The sequence below is a fragment of the Borostomias antarcticus genome, assembly GCF_949987555.1.
Source record: "Borostomias antarcticus genome assembly, chromosome: 19".
Classification (NCBI taxonomy): domain Eukaryota; kingdom Metazoa; phylum Chordata; class Actinopteri; order Stomiiformes; family Stomiidae; genus Borostomias; species Borostomias antarcticus.
Window position 1 is genome coordinate 18,633,616 of NC_140252.1, and position 15,720 is coordinate 18,649,335.

Below are 15,720 nucleotides of genomic sequence, written 5' to 3' on the forward strand. Positions count from 1 at the left end.
TTCCCTCCCCCCCGCCCTGCGCTTGAATAAATATCTCACTGAGCTGAAAGTGAGACGTGTCAAGAAACATGTCGAGGGAGAGATTTGGACGCGTTGAGAGGGATTCATCAGTATTCCTGCGCCCTGCCAGCTCAGCTTCTCTAGACGTCACCTTCGCGCGATGCCACTGGACATGGGTGGCAAAGAATGAAATGCACTTATCTTCATCCTCTCTCCGCACAAAAGCCTGGAATCCTTTATTGCCCGGCTGAACATAGACACTCCTGTCAAAGCTTGAAGTAGGCCTTTGAATAATTCAAAAACCCCTTCAAGTTCTCACTCTGCCAAGTGAATAGTGAGCATGTCTCTCCTGATACATTAACTGATTCTGTGGAGGAGCTGAAATTACATTGCGTAAAAAAAAAAAAAACATGCCTCACTTGTGTGTGAATTTGATGGTGGTATTCTCCTGCGCGTTCTACATCCCTATTCCCCAGGGACACATCGGAGGGAATTACAGGGAAAAGCGAAAAGTTTAATCTCCGGCGACAAACGGGTGAAATGTACCTCAGGCCTCACGGAACAAATGGGATTTTTTTTTCCACCTGTCCGCTGAGTGGTGGATGTGGCGGTTGCTCTACAACAGGGACAGAGCAGGTGAGGGAGGGGGGGGGGGGGGGGAGGGAGGGAGGGGGGATTAAACGTGAGAAGTGCTGGGAGAAGGCTGAGAGGATGACAGAGAGAGAGAGAGAGAGAGAGACTTGTCCTCCGGTGAAAGAGCGACAGAGTCGATAAAGGACTGTGAGGTGCAGACCCTCCTCCTGCCTCCCCTGCCCTCTAGACGGAGGTAGGACAGCCATAGCAGGGGTAGCCAGGCCTGGTTAGTTATTATAATAATAATAATAATAATAATTTATTATTATTATTATTATTATTGTTGTTGTTGTTCTTGTTGTTGTTGTTTATATTACTATTATTTATATTTTATATATATATATATATATATATATATATATATATATAAATATAAAATAATACTTTATTACTATTATTTTCATTATTATTATTATTATTTTTTTTTTAAACCCATATTATTGTAATAGTGTTTATTATTGGGTTCAGTAGGGAATGCCGGTATCTCTGGGGGCAGTGTGGGAAGTTGGGTGAGCCTTTCAGAGTCTGTGAGAGAGCGTGAAATAATCAGAAAAAGAAAAATACTTCATGGAAAATATTACATTTTAACAAATGGCAACTAAAATCGAATATTCCATGACTTGGGACAAAAAAAAAGATCAAATCCCCTGACTTTCCATGTCTGGAATAGACTATCCATGAAAAGTCCAGAAATTCCATGACCCGTGGAAACCCTGGATAACGGTTAATTCCGTCTCAATTCAGGGATCAAGTCAATGGATCTAATGCCTTTGAGCCCACTGGGTGTTTTGCTGCATGGTAACATGGGCTGGGAGTATGACAGCTCAGCCCAGAGAGGAGAGCCAGTGGGAGGGAGGGGGTGGGTAGGAGGAGGCCATGGTTAGATTATGGGTCTGGAGAGAGAGAGAGAGAGAGAGAGAGAGAGAGAGAGAGGGGGGGTGCGGGGGTTGAGGACAGGGTCTGGGATGCAGGCTGGAAGTTAGGTCGGCAACCTGTTCAGTCAGGGTGGCGAGATGTCTCCCTCACCCCTCAATCCCACTGACTCGCCTTCCAAATACGGTCAGGTTTTGTTCCGGCGTCAACGGCGCTTCAATTCACACCGGTTGCGTTTCAGGAGCGTTTTGTTTGATATTCTGCCAGGCTGTCAGGGGGCGGGGCCTAACTAAACCCATTTCCTCTACTACTACTTGATGCGTCCCAGCTGCGGCATCCGGCAAAAAAACAGCCCTGCCGTCTATTTCTACGGAGCGCCGCGGATCGCCGGTTCTGGGACGCTTCTGAAACGCGCCGTGTCGCATCTGGTGGGAACATGATCGTTGTCCAGAGCGGCCGCGGTCCACTCCGGCTGCCGTACGGTTAACGGGAAACGCACCAGAACTGGGGTCGGAGGGACGGAGGCGTCACCCACCTGCCAGCTCCTCATCGGGCCACCAGCCCAGGTCACAGGCCTTGCAGGTGAACTCGTCCAGGACGATCTCGTTGTCCTTGCAGGTGGTGCAGATCCAGCAGCAGCTCACCTCGCCCTTCCTGATCACCTGCGCACGCACGCACACACACACACACACACACATGCACAGACACACACACACACGAGCACAGACACACACACACAAACAAACACGCACGCACGCACACACACACAAACAAACACGCACGCACGCACACAAACAAACACACACGCACAAACGCACCCAAACCCCCACACATACACAGATACACAGGCAAAAACACACACACATGCACGCACACACGCACAAACACACAAGCACAAACACGCACAAACACAGGAGCACAGACACACCCACACACACACACATACATACACAGGCACAAACACACACACAAAGAGAGAGGCCAGACATCAACAAACAGGCGTCACAACCTCCAAGTCGACACAATAACAGTTTAATAAAAGTTCCAACCACAAAATACGTTCAATTCAACCCCCAAAAGACGTTAACATTATCACAGGGGGCTTTTGAGTGTTCTTTTCAAACAGCCCGTTGGGGTCTAAGACGCTTTTTCTTTTGATTCACAAAAATAAGACCTGTCGTATTTTTGTATCTTTTGTCCTGTTCCCAGAGCGGTGGTTTGCTGTCTCTCAGAGATATGGAGCAGGGTTTGGAAACGAGGGGAGCCAGCAGCAGGGAGGGGGGAGGCAGACAGAGAGACTGTTCAGACTCCCTCAGGGGAGACCGGCTACAACCGTCCCTGGCTGCACTCACCCAAGGTGTTGCCTCGAGCCACACTTAATAACCCCACGTGTTCCCCCTGTTTCTGTATACGGCTCACCTCACAGTGGGTACAGTAGCTAACTACTCTACTGTAGGTGTTCCACAGAGAACTACTAATAGTATAAAATAAACGTGATTGATTGGGAGAGATTGATAGCAGAGTTAAGAACACACTGTGGTCTCTTTAGTACCGGGCTGTTTCATAAGCCAAGAGTGGGGGCTGCGTCCCAGGACTGTCCAAGCACAGAATGTTCTAGAGACGTACAGTATGTAACCCCAGCAGCCACAGGAGACCTAAGATGAACACGTAATCAAAGCTGATGCTTTCAGTCAAGTTTGGTAGACGGTATCGCACACCTGATCTCCTTTCTTGTCACGTTCCACCCATGTTCGTGTTCCCCGGTGACTGTTTCCCGGTTCCCCTTGTCTGTTCAGGGTTACTTCACTCCCTGCCCTTGTGTCTGTGTGATTGCCTCTCTCTCTCTCTCTCTCTCTCTCTCTCTCTCTCTCTCTCTCTCTCTCTCTCGTCCTCGGACGAGCCCTCCATCAGCGTTTCCCGATCCTCCGTACGTCTGGCTAGCTTGCCGGTACTTTCCGCCTCTGCGTCTTTCTTCAGTACGTCCACGTAAGTTAGTGTGTGACGCCCTCGTGACCGACGCCCGTGTGACGGCTCCCACAGCACCGGTTTGCTGGCTGGCAGCTCCAGGTGTCTCTGGCAGTGAGCCTCATTCTCCTGGCTGCTATTTCCTCACTCATCCTTGGTGCCCCACCTCTCCCCCCACCTCCCCTACCTGTCCACCTCTCCCCCCACCTCCCCTACCTGTCCACCTCTCCCCTCACCTCCCCTACCTGTCCACCTCTCCCCCCACCTCCCCTACCTGTCCACCTCTCCCCCACCTCCCCTACCTGTCCACCTCTCCCCCCACCTCCCCTACCTGTCCACCTCTCCCCCCACCTCCCCTACCTGTCCACCTCTCCCCCCACCTCCCCTACCTGTCCACCTCTCCCCCCACCTCCCCTACCAGTCCACCTCTCCCCCCACCTCCCCTACCTGTCCACCTCTCCCCCCCACCTCCCCTACCTGTCCACCTCTCCCCCCACCTCCCCTACCTGTCCACCTCTCCCCCCACCTCCCCTACCTGTCCACCTCTCCCCCCACCTCCCCTACCTGTCCACCTCTCCCCCCACCTCCCCTACCTGTCCACCTCTCCCCCCACCTCCCCTACCTGTCCACCTCTCCCCCCACCTCCCCTACCTGTCCACCTCTCCCCCCACCCCCCCTACCTGTCCACCTCTCCCCCCACCTCCCCTACCTGTCCACCTCTCCCCCCACCTCCCCTACCTGTCCACCTCTCCCCCCACCTCCCCTACCTGTCCACCTCTCCCCCCACCTCCCCTACCTGTCCACCTCTCCCCCCACCTCCCCTACCTGTCCACCTCTCCCCCCACCTCCCCTACCTGTCCACCTCTCCCCCCACCTCCCCTACCTGTCCACCTCTCCCCCCACCTCCCCTATCTGTCCACCTCTCCCCCCACCTCCCCTACCTGAACACCTCTCCCCCCACCTCCCCTACCTGTCCATCTCTCCCCCCACCTCCCCTACCTGTCCACCTCTCCCCCCACCTCCCCTACCTGTCCACCTCTCCCCCCACCTCCCCTACCTGTCCATCTCTCCCCCCACCTCCCTACCTGTCCACCTCTCCCCCCACCTCCCCTACCTGTCCACCTCTCCCCCCACCCCCCCTACCTGTCCACCTCTCCCCCCACCTCCCCTACCTGTCCACCTCTCCCCCCACCTCCCCTACCTGTCCACCTCTCCCCCCACCTCCCCTACCTGTCCACCTCTCCCCCCACCTCCCCTACCTGTCCACCTCTCCCCCTCCCTCTCCTACCTCTCCACCTCTCCCCCCACCTCCCCTACCTGTCCACCTCTCCCCCCACCTCCCCTACCTGTCCACCTCTCCCCCCACCTCCCCTACCTGTCCACCTCTCCCCCCCACCTCCCCTACCTGTCCACCTCTCCCCCCACCTCCCCTACCTGTCCACCTCTCCCCCCACCTCCCCTACCTGTCCACCTCTCCCCCCACCTCCCCTACCTGTCCACCTCTCCCCCCACCTCCCCTACCTGTCCACCTCTCCCCCCACCTCCCCTACCTGTCCACCCCTCCCCCCACCTCCCCTACCTGTCCACCTCTCCCCCCACCTCCCCTACCTGTCCACCTCTCCCCCTCCCTCTCCTACCTCTCCACCTCTCCCCCCACCTCCCCTACCTGTCCACCTCTCCCCCCACCTCCCCTACCTGTCCACCTCTCCCCCCACCTCCCCTACCTGTCCACCTCTCCCCCCACCCCCCCTACCTGTCCACCTCTCCCCCCACCTCCCCTACCTGTCCACCTCTCCCCCCACCTCCCCTACCTGTCCACCTCTCCCCCCACCTCCCCTACCTGAACACCTCTCCCCCCACCTCCCCTACCTGTCCATCTCTCCCCCCACCTCCCCTACCTGTCCACCTCTCCCCCCACCTCCCCTACCTGTCCACCTCTCCCCCCACCTCCCCTACCAGTCCACCTCTCCCCCCACCTCCCCTACCTGTCCATCTCTCCCCCCACCTCCCCTACCTGAACACCTCTCCCCCCACCTCCCCTACCTGTCCACCCCTCCCCCCACCTCCCCTACCTGTCCACCTCTCCCCCCACCTCCCCTACCTGTCCACCTCTCCCCCCACCTCCCCTACCTGTCCACCCCTCCCCCCACCTCCCCTACCTGTCCACCTCTCCCCCCACCTCCCCTACCAGTCCACCTCTCCCCCTACCTCCCCTACCAGTCCACCTCTCCCCCAACCTCCCCTATCTGTCCACCTCTCCCCCCACCTCCCCTACCTGTCCACCTCTCCCCCCACCTCCCCTACCTGTCCACCTCTCCCCCCACCTCCCCTACCTGTCCACCTCTCCCCCCACCTCCCCTACCTGTCCACCTCTCCCCCCACCCCCCCTACCTGTCCATCGACTTGATTAGTCTCACCTGCACCTCCTTCCCTCGTTAGGCCCCTCTTGCTTTATATTCCAGCCTTGATCCTGTGTTCCCCTGTTATTTATTTTTTTAACGATTTTTCATGTACCTTTCCAGTTTTTTATGTACCTTTCCATGTTTTTCATGTACCTTTTCAAGTTTTTCATGTACCTTTTGAATTTGATTTTGATAAAACCCCGTTGAACCCGCTCTGCCGGCCTCCATCGCCACATGTCCGGGTTCGACTCCTGCCCTACGTCGATAATGGGGGCCCAATAACGCGTTCTTAATAATAACCATGAGGGAGTACGGTGTTAAGAGGTTTAACATCGTCACACCTCCCCCCCCCTCCCTTCCACCCCCTATGAAACAAAAATATATTGCGAGATATTGGAAAATATAATGTAATATATCAAACAATACATTTCCATATATAGGAAACTAGTGGACTAGTGGTTATATTTTCCAATATACTGCAATATATATATATATTTATACACAGTATATATATATATATATATGAAAAGAGACAATTCCTTATGTATTATTCAATATATTATGTACAGTATGTATCATATATTATTCTGTATATTTCCTCCATATATTTTACATACTATAATATATTGACAGCTAATACATAGGGGAATATATTTTCTTTGCGTAAGGGGCAGCGGTCCAGGTTTGGCGTTTCCAGGAAGGGAAGGGGTACCTTGATCTGCCCCGGGGAGCAGGGCTGGCTGCAGACGGAGCGCACCACCACGCTGCCGTTCATCCACAGCTTGTAGTCGTCGATGGTCAGGACGCCCTCGTGCCACGAGCCCACGTTCAGGTAGTCGTAGCGGTCGTCGCCCACGTTCTGGAGGTTCATGATGTCATACCTGCGGGGCGTGGGTGGGGTGGGGTGGGGGGTGGGGGGGGTGGAGGGTGGGGGGTGGGGGGGGGTGGAGGGTGGGAGAGAGAGAGAAGAGGGAGGTGAAAGAAAGGATCAACAACAGGCAAAGGGAGTAGGAGAGCATGAAAGGAAGGAAGGCGGGGTGAGGAGAGAGAGAGAGGGAGCGAGAGAGGAAGAGAGAGGGAGCGAGAGGGAGCGAGAGAGAGGAAGAGAGAGGGAGGTTTAAGGGGGATAAAGAGGAGAGGAAAAGGACAGCAGGGGTCGGTGAGTGACAGGTAATTTAATGATAAAGATTCCCCCCCGGCTTAGCAGTCCCCCGTTTATCCGAGATCAGTTTTCAGTGGCTTACAGCCGCATACAGCTTCACATCCACCGAGGCAATTTCAGACAGGACCACTGACCAGGGGAAGGCCATCGCTGTGTCCCATGTGGGCATTGAACCAGGATCTGCTGTGATTATCAGCCTGCCTCTACCTGACCGCCCCCCCCCCCCACACATGCTGAGGGGAGGCTTGCTGACTGGGATGTGATACCAGCCCCCCCCACTCAGGGACTGCGGATAAGTGGAAATGACTGGTGCATCGGGCTGACACACTAAATCGGTTCCAGTCGCAGCCCATTACAAGTGTGTGTGTGTTCGTGTGTGTGTGTGTCGCAGCCCATTACAAGTGTGTGTGTGTGTGTGTGTCGCAGCCTATTACAAGTGTGTGTGTGTGTGTGTGTGTCGCAGCCTATTACAAGTGTGTGTATGTGTGTGTCTCACAGAAATAGAAAACTGTTTCTGTAGCTCTGATAGTCACCCCACATAAAATCATCGCGCTAACAGGTCCCCATAAAATCCCCTCCCTGCCCCCCTCACCTGCCGGGGGTGTCTCCGTTCTGGTCGAAGTACACCTCCTCCCCGGACACCCCCCTGAAGGAGGTCTGGAGCAGGTAGTCCAGCAGCTTGCTGCCGTCGATGGGGTCCATGGCGGGGCAGAGGCCCGGCTGCCCGGGGCACAGCTCGCTGTGCATGTCGTGGAGGCCGTGCGCCATGGCGTAGATGGCGTTGATGACGAAGCCCATCTTGCTGTCCTGGACGTAGTTCTCGTGCAGACTCTCGTAGCCTGAGGAGGACGGGAGGAGGGGGGGGGGGGGGGGGGTCGTGAGAAATGGGGCTTTGTTGATGTTGAGGTCCGGGGGTGGCAGCCATTTACTTTGCGTCTACTGGACCGGTAGCCATGGTCTAAATGAGCCGCAAGAGGATATTGTGCTGCAAGAAAATCTCCTCCCCTACCCCATGGAGCCTATAAAGTGATGTTAAGGAAATATAAAACAGCAGTCTGACTCTTTTCTTTCTCTTTTGCAGCACAATATAATTGGCGTATCAAACACACAGCGTGGCGCATACAGACTGTGGTCACCATGCTGTTCAAAAAGCAGTGCTGTTCAGGCAGAAATAAGCTCTGTGGTGATGGAACGGCGCTTCGCTTATCCGAGGTGTTTCTGAGGCTCAGCATGGGAGACCGCAGGGAAAAAGGGTCATTTTATTTTGACACTGTTCAAATTACATTCGACCTTACTGGATCTCTGTAGCTAATAAATAATAGTTTTTCGGATCCGGTCCACACATACCCACAGTTTCGTTACACGTTTTAAATTGTGCTTTTTTTTCCCGTCGGACTTCTTCGATAGCAGGGTTGAGGTGAGGAGAAGGGACAGTCTGACTAGACTATCACAGGCCGTTGTGCGACACTAAAGGGGGTTGGAGAACAAGTTTGTGTTTGTGACTCGTTCCTGCCTCTGTGCTTTTCCATGTCCAACACAACAACAAGCCCCAAGAGAGCCCACAGTTTGACTGGCACGACCCTACCTCGGGTTACAACACAAAGCAGCTCGTTTGGACCGGTGGATTTTCCCTGGACAGAGTCCAGTGGTTGAAGGCAGACATCAAGGAGGGGAGGGGGGGGGGGGAGGGGGGGGCTTGGTTATCAGCTGAGCTTCAGTCAAACTCTACCAGGACTGGGGTGCTTACTCGGTGCAAGTGCAGCTAACGCTTCATCAAATAATTATTTCTCTTTTTTTTCCCCAATCTGGACTTGAAATAACACACATACCGTGGGGGTCTTTAAGAAAAAACAACAACAAGAAAGATTGGGAAAAAAAACAGCCAACTAGAAGTAGCTAACTTCTTTGCTACTGTGCAACTACGCTTTAAATAATGCTACTGTGAAATATCACAATCTATTTCATGTGATTTCAGAGTATCGTAGATCATCCAGCGTGACAAACGTCTCATTTTGAGATGAACATACGGTAAGCCAGGCACAAACACAGACCATACTTGATTTACACTATCGTGTCTATTCAGTGGGTGAAAGTGATGCTTTTTGAGCATCATTTCATGCGACAGTTGGAATAACTGCCCTCATCTTTGAGATTGATCGATTGTGATTTTAGTCAGAAATCTGAGTAGGGCAGCTGGGTGGGGTAACAGCTCCATTTACCTAGATCAACTTTTATTGGCAAGCAGAGGGAATATCAGGAAAAAAGAAAAGGTAGACAACATATCATTGATTCATATTATATTAATATATTATATCTCATTGAAACACACTTTTGTTTGAATGAGATCATAGACACTAATACAGTATGTGAATATAGGGCAGGGCAAGGACAAGGAGGCGGGCCGGCTCACTAAGGTGATCAAAAAAGCCGGCTCGATCCTCGGTCTGCAGTTGGACTCACTGGTGGAGGTGGCTGAGAGGAGGACCCTGAAGAAGGTTATATCAATCATGGACAACCCACAGCACCCACTACACCAGTCACTGATGGCACACAGGAGCACTCTCACTTTCAGTAACAGACTCACCACCATGCACTGCAGAACAGAACGCTCGAGGAAGTCCTTCCTCCCAACAGCCATTAATCTATTCAACTCCACACAATCTGGGCGTGGCCACAGGGATTGCACTTATTAATAACGCACCATTATGACACTATGGCTTTTAACTGGAGATCACTTGGTGTACAACACATCCATTGTTTTTAACAACGTACATGTCTGATGTTTTTGGTCTGTCCTTATCTTGTATGTTTCTATATGTGTATTGTTGTCTTGTGTTGTTTTTATGGCTGTTTTATGAGCTACGTGGCATTTTAATTTCCTTCGGGATAAATAAAGTGAATCAAATCAAATCAAATCAAATATAGGCCCATTATTGTAAGATCATTTTATGAACCTCATGTTTTTGGCGAACAATAATTCAGCTTCATTTCTGTCCTCCACCCATGACAACCTTGTCTGTTACTTAAACAGGAAGCTGGTCTTTGTAGTTTTATTTTGTTGTTGTTCTTACCGGAACAGACTTTCTTGTAGTTCAGGTTCTCCTGCAGGTGACCCGGCAGGCGGCACTGGAAGCGGTACTGCCAGAACTCGGCGAACCACGGGTTCCGGGTATTGGTGTCCAGACGCAGCTTCAGGAAGTAGTCGTCGAACGACTTCACTTCCGCCGACTGGAGCTTCATGGTGATGCCGCCTTCCGCCTCCTGCTCGTAACCCTCTACCACCTCGTCACGGTCCGCCCATCCGTCACTGGGGGGAGAGAGGGGAGAGAGACAGAGGAGGGGTGAGATAGAGAGAGAGATAGAGAGAGAGACAGAGGAGTGAGAAAGATAGTAATACTGAGAGAAATACGAAAGGTAACAGGAGAAGAAAGAACGTCGGAGTGATAAAAAGAAGTGAGAAGATACACAGAACTGTAGACAGAGATGATGAGTGTGCCATTATTCTGACCCATCCAATGTATTTCATTCTTGGATAAGGACGGTGTGACGTCTTGCGTGAAGGCCGTCACAATTACATCAGTCATGGCAGCATATTTCATCTCCTCGACTGCCAAGTAAAACTTGACTATTCAACAACGAAGAAAGCATCCTTTCGAAGGCATCTAGGAAACCATCAGCGTTTCAAATGAGGGTGTGGCCTACTGGCGAGTAAGAGCTGTTTATTGTATTGTACTATCAGTTTGAAATGACACCACAAACTCAGTACCATAACCAAGCAACTAGGGGTGAAAATTAACTTTTTGGCTCACGGTGAGTCACCTGCCAAGGGGACTGTAGATGAAAAAATCTACCGAGTCAAATCTGCCAAGTATATTTTTTTCCAGATAGCCTTCTGAAATCTAGTCGGCAATTGGACATTTTACCTGCATTTGGCCGGTGGCAGGTGTTAATTTTCAGCCCTGCAAGCAACGGTCAAAAGCAACGAGCTTCTGTAGGCAGAACAGGCTAGTTACTGCATGTGTGCTCTTAACTGCTGCTTTGACTGAAAGGATATCCTTTCAGATTAAACGTCGGGGAAGGACGTGGACAAAGAAGACACATGTTGGAGTGGGTCACGTGGCGTGTCAATCCCAATAATCAGATTCAACCGCAAATGCCCCCCCCCCCCCCGCCCCCCCAAGCTCTTTAGGCTAATGGCGGTGGCCTTTTCCCCAGCGCCTTGGTCATTTTAGCTTGAGCCATTTCGCCATTGAGCTTCAGCGGCGGCTAGGGGCTTATCCTAAAATTCCTCCATCGAGCTGCCGTCCCCGCGTCCGGACGGACGCCGCAGGAGGATAAAAACAAAGACAGAGCCTTAGTTTTAATTGCCGGCTTTACAACATTTCACCGGCGTCTGACAGACTTTTTTCTTTTTTCGCCTTCCACACCTGACAAGTCGGGCTCGTTTGGAACGCGCAGCCTGCAGACCCTTAGCGGGACGCAGAATAAAGACGACAGGAGGCCGACATGGAAAATAAATAAAGCTTCTTCGCTAAGCTGTGTTCTTCTCTGCTCTGGTTAGTCCGAGTCCATGTTGGTGTCGCTGTGGTGTAGCTATTCTTGCGCTCTCTCTCTCTCTCTCTCTCTCTCTCTCTCTCTCTCTCTCTCTCTCTCTCTCTCTCTCTCCATCTCCTTGCCATGCTGCCGTACCTGTGCTATTGACAGCTACCCACCAATTAGGGAGTGAGTCACCCAGGACCCAATTACAGGTTGGGGGATATTCTGTGTGATGGACACATGGGTGTTTGTGTGTGTGTGTGTATGTGTGTGTGTCTGTGTATGCGTGCATATGTGCGTGCATGTGTGTGTGTGTGTGTGCGTGTGAGTGTTTATGTGGTCCCCCATGCCTACCACCTCTCACACATGGCCAGTCTAGAGCGTGTTCTGGGTATAAACCATGTTTGAAGCGGTTCATTTCAATACAGCCCCATGGTAAAACTGGGCAGAGGCGTGGAGAACAGCCTGCCAGGCTCCAGAGATAACAGTCTGTCAGGCTCCAGAGAGATAACAGCCTACCAGGCTCCAGAGATAACAGCCTGCCAGGCTCCAGAGAGATCAGCCTGCCAGGCTCCAGAGAGATCAGTCTGCCAGGCTCCAGAGAGAACAGCCTGCCAGGCTCCAGAGAGAACAGCCTGCCAGGCTCCAGAGAGAACAGCCTGCCAGGCTCCAGAGAGATCAGCCTGCCAGGCTCCAGAGAGAACAGCCTGCCAGGCTCCAGAGATAACAGCCTGCCAGGCTCCAGAGAGATCAGCCTGCCAGGCTCCAGAGAGATCAGCCTGCCAGGCTCCAGAGAGAACAGCCTGCCAGGCTCCAGAGAGATCAGCCTGCCAGGCTCCAGAGAGATCAGCCTGCCAGGCTCCAGAGAGAACAGCCTGCCAGGCTCCAGAGATAACAGCCTGCCAGGCTCCAGAGAGATCGGACTGGCAAGGGAGACTTGCTGCGGAGAGCGCTTATTCCAAACTGGGATACATAATGCATGAGGTGTTGCCAAGGTAGACACACAAAACTGCTTCGGCGTCAGCGTTCGCAACACCCACCCCTCCCCTCTCCCCATCTGTGCTGCACACCTCCATCGGATGGCTTGTCAAAACAAGTGCACCGTTGGAGGGCAGCCAAACAAGTGATGTATACAGTAGCCACACTCATGTATCATGGATGTTGCCGACGGTGACCTTCATCCAACATTCATCAGCAGAGGCCACAAGGGTGAGGGTGAGGACAAGCCCAGTGACAGACCCTTGATCACACCCGCTACACTGTGGGTTAGGCCCCCCGGACACGGTACCACAGTCTGTCGGAACGCGGATAGAAAAGTGTCCGCCCTGACATTGGGAGGTTAGAGGTTCGATCCCCGGCCGAGTCATACCATAAAAAATGGTACCCAATGCCTCCTTGCTTGGCACTCAGCGCTAAGGGTGGGAATGTCCCTGTAACATACTAGCGTCATGTCCAGGGGGTGTACTTCTACATCAGGCTGCCTCACACTAAGGAATCAGGAGATAGGCTCCTGCCCTATGGGCCACTATAGGCAAGGCAAGTTGATCTGTATAGCACATTTCAACAACAAGGCAATTCAAAGTGCTTTACATGAGACATTAAAGCATCAAGACAAAGTGCAAGAAACACAAAAAAGGTAATAAAACGAAATGTAAAAATTTAAAACAAAATACAGGAATAAAAGTTACCGTGCAGTGTATGAATGAATAATTATTTGATTTAATAAAAAGGGGCGGCAAAAAGAAAAGTCTTCAGTCTTGATTTAAAAGAACTGAGAGTCGCAGCAGAGCCTCCAGAACCATTTTTCTCTCGCTAATCACTTGTAGATCTATGAGGACGGTCTAGTTCCTGTGTGACTGAACACGTTTGTGTATTTCAACCCCCACCCCCCTCCCCCCCCCAGGAATGGATTGACAGTTTCCTCAAAAGCGGGGAAGCAATAGGAGGTTCGTTAAGGGTTCCAGTTGAACAGAGCCGACAAGAATGAATTACCGGTTCTGCCAAAATCTCTTTCCTCCGTCCTCCCCTCCATCCCTTCCTTCCTTCGCCCTCTCTTCCTCCCTCTGTCTCTCTCTCCCTCCATCCCTAACACCTCCACCTGTCTCTTCTCTTCCTCCGTCTCCTTTGCTCTCTTTCTCTCGCTCTCTCTCCCTCTCTCTCCAGCTGTCTTTCATTCTCGCCCCCCTGTGCCCTTGTGAACCGTTCTTCCAACCTCGCCCCCTCTTCTCACTCTCTTCTCTCTTCCTCTTCTCTCTTTCTCTCTCTCTCTCTCTCTCTCTCTCGGGTCCAGTTCATTTTGTATGAGGGGGTGTGGCGGTGTGATAGCTACACTGCGCCGGGCTTCTCTCGAGGCTGCGCAGACGGCCTGGGCCAAGCTGTGATCCATGAAGAGCCCATCCACCAGTCTTTACTTATTCATCACGCCCCAGTTTCATAGAGGGCTAACCCCCCACCCCCGCCCCCCTCCCTCCCTCCCCCTCCGTCGACGGGGACCAGATTTCAGCGAGCTGCTGCACGGTACCTACCTGCTATTAACGCTCCTCTCATTTGTTATATATGAGAGTATAACAGAACGTCTTCTCTGGTGTGTGTGTGTATAGTGTGTGTGTGTATTTGTGTGTGTGTGTGCGTGCACATTTGTAGGAAGAAGGAAGGAAGAAAGCCAGAAAGGCGACGGGATTGGTGGGGAGGAAGCTGTTTGCGCCTCAGCATGTCCTGATCTAACAATGACACCCAGATGCCTGCCCAGCACGCCGCTGCCTGTCCTATCACTTCAATGTCATTCACCAGTCCTTCGCAAAAAAACAACAACTCGCAACAACATCAACCGAGCAGAGATTTGAGTTGAGATGTCCTTGGCGATGGCTTGCCGCGTTCAATTAAAGTCAGCGGTACATTATGAATATTTGTTTTCCTGCCCGTTGTAATGAAACGTAAACAGTCGGATGTTTTCTTGTGTAACGGCGATTATCTGGATCCCTGGCGACTGCGACTGCCTGACTGAATAGCTGACTGACGGATCTCCACTGAGAAGCACTGGAGTCTCTTATTAAACAAAACAAAATCTCCATGGCGACTGTAACGTTAGCAACATGCTAACTTGAGAGAATAAAATCGACGCCCCCCCCCCCTTCCCCCTCCCCCCAGGAAATCCTACTGCCAACACTTCTGATGCTGTGTTCACACTGGGCGCGAGTTTACATAGAAAGTCAATACAATTCACGCGGCGGGCAGCACGGGCAGCGCGAATCGCCGAACTCGGCAGTGCGGCGGCCAGGATTCGCCACACGGCGACATTCGCAAAAGTTTTTTTTTTTTTTAACTTTCTGCAGCGGATTCGCCGCGCCCGGTATGAACGCAGCATAAGAGGTCTCACACCACTGTCCATCTGTGTTCTTGAGATACGGCCTGATAATCTCAGAGGGTCAAAAGGTAGCAAAATGGCGGAAAGGAGGGAGAAAGCTAGAGATAGGGGGCGACACGGTTGTCTTTTCTCTAAGTCCTTATCCCCATGACTAATTTATTGACGGCTAATGTGTTTGAAATGGAACTCTAATGAAAGAAAGATGTTTCTGGAAGGTGAGCTCGACCACTTAAGAGCTAGCGAAGCGCACGGACACCAAAACGCGAACGCACACAGAAGCGCAGGCTTGCCCTGTCAGGCGCGTGGGATCAGGCTGCGCATTCCCCAGGCGGGGGGAAAATGGAGGCTTAGAGATATGTTGACATGGATGAGATTCGTCTTCAGTCACAGCCCTCCCTGTCACTGAGGATGAATATAATCTCTATTGTGGTAACGAAGCCCCCCCCCCCCCCCCCCTCCTCCGGGCCTTACCACAACGGCCTACTTCACCGAAGAGTCGAAGACTTTCCTGGCAAGGCTTGGAGGTGTGGGATGTCTGACAAACAGGAAATTAGCGGTAGAAGGGGCTTAGCTAAAGGTGAGAAATCCTCGGCTAAAAAGGCGATGAATCCCTCTAAGCACCCAAATAGGTGCTCATTCGAAACAATCCACACTGTTATCACAGATTACCGAGGCGAGACCAATTACAGAGGAAATGCTATGCAATTAGTGCACTACAAATACTCTTACAAGAGGGTCTGTCTGCGTTTCCACAAAGGAGTGGCGCTTATTTTGCTTAGTCTGAG

General features: G+C 52.1%; 1 protein-coding gene across 1 annotated transcript in view; it reads right to left on the bottom strand.

The window, feature by feature from the left end:
• The window catches only part of grm1a (glutamate receptor, metabotropic 1a), a gene marked incomplete at both ends in the record, with an annotated part of 34,855 nt that overhangs the window by 5,929 nt on the left and 13,206 nt on the right, over nt 1-15,720 (bottom strand). The window contains 4 exons of the mRNA XM_084454055.1: nt 2,042-2,168; nt 6,586-6,754; nt 7,628-7,874; nt 10,107-10,342. Of these exons, the coding sequence (XP_084310181.1) occupies nt 2,042-2,168; nt 6,586-6,754; nt 7,628-7,874; nt 10,107-10,342 (779 nt within the window). The remainder of the gene's footprint in view (nt 1-2,041; nt 2,169-6,585; nt 6,755-7,627; nt 7,875-10,106; nt 10,343-15,720) is intronic.